The 8,403-nt window shown below is 39.1% G+C and overlaps 1 protein-coding gene across 1 annotated transcript in view; it reads left to right on the forward strand.

The window, feature by feature from the left end:
* NUP160 (nucleoporin 160) overlaps positions 1-8,403 on the forward strand; it is a 55,226-nt gene that overhangs the window by 25,210 nt on the left and 21,613 nt on the right. Inside the window, exons 18-23 of the mRNA XM_007455718.1 lie at positions 749-882; positions 1,541-1,611; positions 2,295-2,454; positions 3,745-3,814; positions 4,399-4,497; positions 5,758-5,877. Coding sequence (XP_007455780.1) covers positions 749-882; positions 1,541-1,611; positions 2,295-2,454; positions 3,745-3,814; positions 4,399-4,497; positions 5,758-5,877 — 654 coding nt within the window. The remainder of the gene's footprint in view (positions 1-748; positions 883-1,540; positions 1,612-2,294; positions 2,455-3,744; positions 3,815-4,398; positions 4,498-5,757; positions 5,878-8,403) is intronic.

The raw sequence follows: 8,403 nt of genomic DNA on the forward strand, positions 1-8,403 counted from the left end.
ATTCTTCCACTTTACAAATCTCACCAGCATGTTCACATGTTACTAAGTATTTTTATACATTATTTTTAATAGTTACCTACTACAATTTTAATTTATTCAACCAATCCTGTGGACATCCAGGTTGTTGCCAGTTTTCCCCTTATAGATAGAACTTTCTGCACCCCTTTGACTATATCTCCAGAATTAATTCTAAGAACTAGAATTGATTGGTCATAAGTTAACGCACATGTTTTTTTTCTTTTCGGCCACGCCGCGTGGCATACGGATCTTAGCTCCCCGACCAGGGAACGATGAACCTGTGCACCCCACAGTGGAAGCCCGGAGTCTTAACCACTGGACCACCAGAGAAGTCCCAAAGTTATGCACATTTTTAAAGCTTCTGGTATTCTTAGGAAATTTTCCTCTAATGGTCATACCTATTTTTACCCAAGACCAGAAGCTTAAGAAAGGACTTAGATTTCCCTGTTACTCTTCTTGAGTCCTGAACCTACAGATTTAATGAAAGTTAAGCTGTTTGTTGTTTTCTTTTACACCATCAGCTCCCATGACATGGTGAGCTGTTTTTTATTATTTTGTACTGTTAAATGGGTAGATATTTTTGCCGCCTGCTACCCCAAAATGTAATAGGTGTGTTGCTTTTATGTATGCCCTTTGTAACTGTGTTATTTTATTTTACCTCCACCTGAACCTAAGAGTTATCATTACTAATTGCTATTTACTGTCTCACCCACCCACCCACCATGTATAGGTGATTTTGGGAGCTGGTCAGCTCTTTCAAGCTCAGCAAGACCTACTGCATCGAACAGCTCCCCTACTCTTATCTTATTACCTCATTAAGTGGGGAAGTCAGTGCTTGGCAACTGATGTTCCAGTTGACACACTGTGAGTTTCATTGTTCTGATTATTTTAAAAATAAATTATGAGGTTAATTATTTTTTCCATTGTCTGAAAGAAAAAAAATTTTAATATTATGCTATAGCACTGATATGCCTTTAAAATTCAGAGCTTTCAGGTAGTCCATTTTATAAAGGTTAAAGGCAACTTCTAAGAATGAAAATAATAAATATATATTTATATTATATATGTGTATGTATAATGCAAAGACAAATCCTGTTGAAGGCAAAATAATAAGATGAGGTCATGGGGAAGGTTAGACCACACATAAAAATGTGCTAGTTATTAAGGGTAGGCTGAGATTCTTTATAGCCAAAAGAAGAAAGAAAATTCAATAGGTACCTACAAGACTCACATTTCAATTAGATAAGCCATTGTTTTTGCTGGCAAGGGAAAGATTTTCATGGCATGGAGGTCTTAAGAAATTTCCGCTCTGGCTTCTCATTGAAGGATCACTGAATGATACGATGGGCAACAATCTAAACCATGGCTCATTTTCCAGATTTTCTTGTGCTTTCAATGGAGCTTTCATGTGTAATTTGTTAATAAAATTGACAGTGTTCTTGATAGGCTAACTTGTTGAAGTAATGTTTAGCATAGGAGAATTTATTGAGCTGCTGTTTTTTTGTTTTCCTTTTCCTCACAGGGAGTCTAATCTTCAACATTTATCAGTACTGGAACTAACTGACTCTGGTGCTTTAATGGCAAATAAGTTCGGTAAGGACTGGAATGTGTATGCATTTGATTTCAAGTTTGGCATTTATTGCATATTTATTAAAGTGGTCTTTTGCCACCTTTGCTTTGGAAAGGTCGGTTAGGCTGTGCTTTCACTTTGAGAGGGTATAAGCAAGCTGTGTCCTGAGACCTCTGGTTGTGACAAGAGGTTTGTTCAGTTGTAACCCTAGATCAGACGTAAATGAAGGGTATTGCGTGTGTTTATATGCACTGCTGCTCTTCTGTTGTATATTGACACTCCGGTGATTAATTCAACAAAATCTTTTTTTTAATTTGCAAAGTTCATATAGCTTTTGTAATCTTATCTTCATCAGCAGATATTCAAAAGGAGCCCTCTCTCACGCTTGAGAACCATTCTGGAGAACTTATTTTCTACTGTTTAGGTATAAAACTTAGAATCTTAGGACTGTACTTACTGGAAGCACTTTCTAGAGGAAAGGAGTGACTACAATGTTAAGTGGTTTTTTTATTGCATTTATACAGTACTTCATAGTTTACAGATTGCTTTTATTTATATTGGCATTGGTTACACCAGTGATGCATTTTATATTTTGAAATAAAAAATGTTCTTTGTTACAGGCATAAAATGAATCAGTAGACTGTCTTAATTGAAAATTGATACTACTGTCACAAGTTGGTGACTGTTAAAACTTTTTATTTTTAAGTATCTAGCCCTCAGACAATTGTGGAGTTATTCTTCCAAGAAGTTGCAAGAAAACACATTATATCTCATTTGTTCTCTCAACCAAAGGCACCTCTAAGCCAGACTGAGTTGAACTGGCCTGAGATGATTACTGCAATTACCAGTTATTTATTGCAGCTTTTGTATCCTTTCATTTAAAAGCCAGTTGAATGGTTTCTCTTATCCAAATAGTCTAAGATTCAGTAATATTCTGCCTGTGTAATGAAGATTTTTAATGAGGTTGGGTACTTATCCCCCCAACAGGAGATGATGTTTATTTTCAGATATCCCAATTTTTATTTTCTTTTAATTTGTTTTTTTGCTCTGGAGTTCAGCCAGATTTTATTGGTGCACACACATTTGATACCTAGATCTCTTTTTTTAATATATAATTTATTATTTTATTTTTTAATTTTTGGCTGCGTTGGGTCTTTGTTGCTGAACGCGGACTTTCTCTCATTGCGGTGCGCGGGCTTCTCATCACATTGGCTTCTCCTGTTGTGGAGCATGGCCTCTAGGGTGTGCAGGCTTCAGTAGTTGTGGCTCATGGGCTCCAGAGCGCAGGCTTTGTAGTTATGGCACATGGGCTTAGTTGCTCCACGGCATGTGGGATCTTCGGGAACCAGGGCTTGAACCCGTGTTGCCTGCATTGGCAGGCAGATTCTTAACCACTGCGCCACCAGGGAAGCCCTAGATCTCTTTTAAAACATACATTCATCAAATATTTATTGAATGGCTCTGTATGCCAGGTGCTGTGTTAGGTACTGGATATCCACTGGCATAGTATGCTTGTGCAGTATACTAACTAGAATTAGAAGTGACCACCCAGTGATGAAATACATGCTTTAGTCCATTGTTAATTGAGCTCTAACCTAGGTGACTAGGCTCCTGGTATCTAACCTTTCCACTGTGCTTGTCTAATATTAAAGTTACATAATTACGTAGAAAGGACGTGTGCCATGCCACCTTCCCTTTACCTTTTTTTTTTTAATTAATTAATTTAAAAAAGTTTTTTATTTCTGGTTGCAGTGGGTCTTCGTTGCTGTGCACGGGCTTTCTGTAGTTGCAGCAAGCGGGAGCTACTCTTCGTTGCGGTGCACGGGCTTCTCATTGCGGTGGCTTCTCTTGTTGCAGAGCACGGGCTCTAGGTGTGCAGGCTTCAGTAGTTGTGGCTCACGGGCTCTAGAGCGCAGGCTCAGTAGTTGTGGTGCAGGGGCTTAGTTGCTCCGTGATATGTGGGATCTTCCCAGAACAGGGCTCGAACCCGTGTCCCCTGCACTGGCAGGCAGATTCTTAACCACTGCGCCACCAGGGAAGCCCCTCTTTACCTTCTTTTTAAAAATTAAGCCATTTCATGGAGTTTGATGCCTAACATGTATTGATATATTTAAGTTTTGCCAAAGCAGTAAATAATCTCCTTAACCAATGACTAGATGGCCTAGCAATCCTGGTTGCCTCTTTCTAGAATGTTTGATGGGAAATTGTCAGTATGTACAATTGCAGGTGAGTACTGTTGAACATTTCAGGACAATCATTCTTGTAAAGAATGGGATTTCTGGGACTTTTTTCTTTGTAAATGTTTCCTGCATTTTAATTGGGCTGATAGTAAGAACCACAATAATGTATACTCATTTACACTGAAACATACCCCAGAGAGATTTTCTTTACTTCCCTCTTGGCAGTATCATTCCTAACAATTTTTTATAGAGTATTTTTTTGTTAGTTCTCTTTATTGGGTTCTCTTTATAGTAAGAAAACATACCATTGTCTTCATATAAATCCTTCACTGGAATCTAGTCAGTTGAACCAGTAAATACCAAAAGTTGGAAAATTGCTAGGATGGAAAGTGCATGTTTGTTTACATGTGTTAGTGTTATTGCAGTCCTGTTTGCTTTCTTAAAGTGTCTAATAACCTAGTATAAGAATGGATTAACAGGATTTGGTTTTAATCTCCAGATGATTTCTGGAAATACAACTTTTGTGTTGATTGACCACTATCTTGTCTCCCTCTGTGAAGAACTTGGAAATGAGTATCTCCTTAAGGAATATTTATTCTCTAATCAGAAAGCATCTTTTATGCCTTTAAGGATTATATTCAACTGCTACATCCCTGGTGTCAAGTCAACGTTGGTTCCTGTCGATTTATGCTGGGACGGTGTTACCTGGTTACAGGAGAGGGACAGAAGGTAAACTGCATTTGAAAGATGAGCAAACCTTAGTGCAAGGAGAACACTTAGTTTCCATCTAAGTGAGGGAATGGGAGGCACAGAATCCTCCAGATAAAGATACAGAAAACTGATAGTGACAACAAGGGGCATGATATACCTGTGGGGACCGTTTAGCTTCACGTACTTCGCAGATTACTTAGGACACAGGAGAATATGAAGAAGAAAACATTAAAACCCTCCTGCCCCTGTGCAGGTATTTCTAGGGATGCGTTTTTGCAAATAAAATTTATTTCTCAATTACACTGTTTTTATTATATCTTTTTTTAAATTTATTTTTGGCTGCGTTGGGTCTTCGTTGCTATGCGTTGGCTTTCTCTAGTTGTGGCGAGCGGGGGCTACTCTTCCTTGCGGTGCACGGGCTTCTCATTGCAGTGGCTTCTCCTCTTGCAGAGCAAGGGCTCTAAGCGCATAGGCTCAGTAGTTGTGGCTCGCAGGCTCAGTAGTTGTGGCGCATGGGCTTAGTTGCTCTGCGGCATGTGGGATCTTCCCACACCAGGGCTCGAACCCGTGTCCCCTGCATTGGCAGGTGGATTCTTAACCACTGCACCACCTGGGAAGTCCTATATCTTTTTTTTATGCTGGTTTTCTTCCCATTATGGTAGTTTACATTTCTAATTTTTTCTTGATATCCTGTTATGGAGCTTTTCAAACATAAAGAAAAGTTCAAAGACTTTCATACATAAACAATCATATACCCCCCACTCAAATTCTACAATTGTTAACACGTTGCTACAGTTGGTGTATCACATTTATCCATCAATATTCTTATTAAAGTTTACTTTATAACTAACAGCATTTAAGTAAAAAGTTAGATAAATTAGGGCTTCCCTGGTGGCGCAGTCGTTGAGAGTCCGCCTGCTGGTGCAGGGGACACGGGTTCGTACCCTGGTCCGGGAAGGTCCCACATGCCGCGGAGTGGCTGGGCCCGTGAGCCATGGCCGCTGAGCCTGTGCGTCCGGAGCCTGTGCTCCGAACGGAAGAGGCCACAACAGTGAGAGGCCCGCGTACCAAAAAAAAAAAAAAGTTAGATACATTAAAGAAAATATTAAATATTGCATCAGAGAGAATTTAGATATGACAGAAACTGCAAATGCAGTCAGTGGTCTTAAATAATTTTATTTCTTTTTTGGTTTTCGTTGGTACAAGAACCCTTGACTTATAGCACCTAGAAGTGGAACAGTCTATCATAAGTCATTTTGTATTCTTCTATTTCTCCAGGCTCTGGAATGTTTCTGCCAGGCAGCATCTGAAGTGGGCAAAGAGGAATTCTTAGATCGCTTGATCCGTTCAGAGGATGGGGAGATTGTGTCCACCCCCAGGCTGCAGTATTATGATAAGGTATATTCTGTCATGATTTGGTCCTTCTTACACCACTCTGTGTAAAAATGTAACGGGGCAGGGGGGACAGATAAATTAGGAGTTTGGGATTAACATATACACACTACTATATGTAAAACAGGTAAACAACAAGGACCTACTGTATAGCACAAGGAACTATACTCAATATCTTATAATAACCTATAATGGAAAAGAATCTGAGAAAGAATATGATTATATACATATAGATAAATATGTATAACTGAATCACTTTGCTGTACACTTGAAACTAACACAACATTGTAAATTAACTATACTTCAGTTTAAAAAAATATATCTGAAATATATTAGTTTGGTATTTGGGGAGAAAAATAACATAAAAATTTAATTACTCTCTGAATCTCCAAATGAAGAGAAAAATGAATTTGCCTAGAGAAATTGAAGAAACATATATTTTTAAATTTGATATATGGTTGTTTTGTTTTTTCATTTTTTTTTTATTTGCTTGCACTGGGTCTTAGTTGCAGCAGGAGGGCTCCTTAGTTGCAGCATGCATGTGGGATCTAGTTCCCTGACCAGGGATCAAAGCCTGGCCCCCAGCATTGGGAGCACGGAGTCTTAACCACTGCGCCACCGAGGAAGTCCCTGATAAATGTTTTTAACTTAAATGAAATTCCCATCATGATATAATTTTGTTAGCTCTGTCATCATTAGAACTTTATTACTTAGTATTCATCTTGCTGATATCTCAAAGAATTAACTTGTAATGCTGTATTTAGCCTTAGTTTGTGATTTAGCCCTGGATACCCCTCCTGGCCTTTTTTTCCTTCTACTCTTTCCTCTGGTCACTCACTCAGCTATAACAGTAGTGGCCTTCTTACTGTCTTATAAAAGCCAAGCACATACTCTGTTCCCTTCAGGACCTTTCTCCCTGCTGTTCCTCATCCTGGAATGGTCTTCCTCTAGGTAGTCAAGTTTCTAATGCCCTCATTTCATACAGGTCTCTGCTCCTGTGTCACCTCCTGAGAGTTCCTCCCTGCCTTGCCTACAAAGAAGCAGAGTAGCTGTCGTGCACGTGCTGTCCTGCACACCTGCTCCTTCTCTCCCTTAGTGCAGAGTGAGGCGCTGTGGGCAGTCTCTCTCCTTGCCCCGCTTTATTTTTCTTTATGACATTTAGCCATGCTTGATGTTATATTTTAGATTCTATGTTATTTTTTTTTCACATCTTTATTGGAGTATAAGTGCTTTACAATGTTGTGTTAGTTTCTGCTGTACAAAATGAATCAACTGTATGTATACATATATCCCCATATCCTCTCACTCTTGAGCCTCCCTCCCACCCTCCCTATCCCATCCCTCTAGGTCGTCACAAAGCACTGAGCTGATCTCCCTGTGCTATGCAGCTTCCCACTAGCCATCCATTTTACATTTGGTAGTGTATATATGTCAGTGCTACTCTCTGACATCATCCCAGCTTCCCCCCCCTCCACCAGTGCCCTCAAGTCTGTTCTCTACGTCCGTGTCTTTATTTCTGCCCTGCCGCTAGGTTCATCAGTACCGCTTTTTAAAATTCCGTATATATGCATTAGCATACGGTATTTGTTTTTCTCGTTCTGAGTTACTTCACTCTGTATGACAGATTTTTGGTCCATCCATCTCGCTACAAATAACTCAATTTCGTTCCTTTTTATGGCTGAGTAATATTCCATTATATACATGTGCCACATCTTCTTTATGCAGTCATCTATTGATGGACATTTAGGTTGTTTCCATATCCTGGCTATTGTAAATAGTGCTGCAATGAACACTGTGGTATGTGTCTCTTTTTGAATTATGGTTTTCTCAGGGTATATGCCCAGTAGTGGGATTACTGGGTCATATGGTAGTTCTATTATTAGTTTTTTAAGGAACCTCCATACTGTTCTCCATAGTGGTTGTATCAGTTTACATTCCCACCAACAGTGGAGGAGCATTCCCTTTTCTCCACACCCTCTCCAGCATTTATTGTTTGTAGATTTTTTGATGATGGCCATTCTGACTGGTGTGAGGTGATACCTCATTGTAGTTTTGATTTGCATTTCTCTAATGATTAGTGATGTTGAGCATCTCTTCATGCGTTTGTTGGCCATCTGTATGTCTTCTTTGGAGAAATGTCTATTTAGGTCTTGCACCCATTTTTGGACTGGGTTGTTTGTTTGTTTGTTTGTTTTGATATTGACCTGCATGAGCTGCTTGTATATCTTAGAGATTAATCCTTTGTCCATTGCTTCATTTGCAAATAATTTCTCCCATTCTGAGGGTTGTCTTTTTGTCTCGTTTATGGTTTTCTTTGCTGTGCAAAAGCTTTTAAGTTTCATTAGGTCCCGTTTGTTTATTTTTATTTCCATTACTGTAGGAGGTAGGTCAAAAAGGATCTTGCTGTGATTTATGTCATGGAATGTTTTGCTTATGTTTTCCTCTAAGAGTTTTATAGTGTCTGACCTTACATTTAGGTCTTTAATCCATTTTGAGTTTATTTTTGTGTATGGTGTTAGGGAGTTTTTTTTT

This window comes from Lipotes vexillifer, unplaced genomic scaffold (assembly GCF_000442215.2).
Source record: "Lipotes vexillifer unplaced genomic scaffold, Lipotes_vexillifer_v1.1 scaffold977, whole genome shotgun sequence".
Taxonomy (NCBI): Eukaryota; Metazoa; Chordata; class Mammalia; order Artiodactyla; family Lipotidae; genus Lipotes; species Lipotes vexillifer.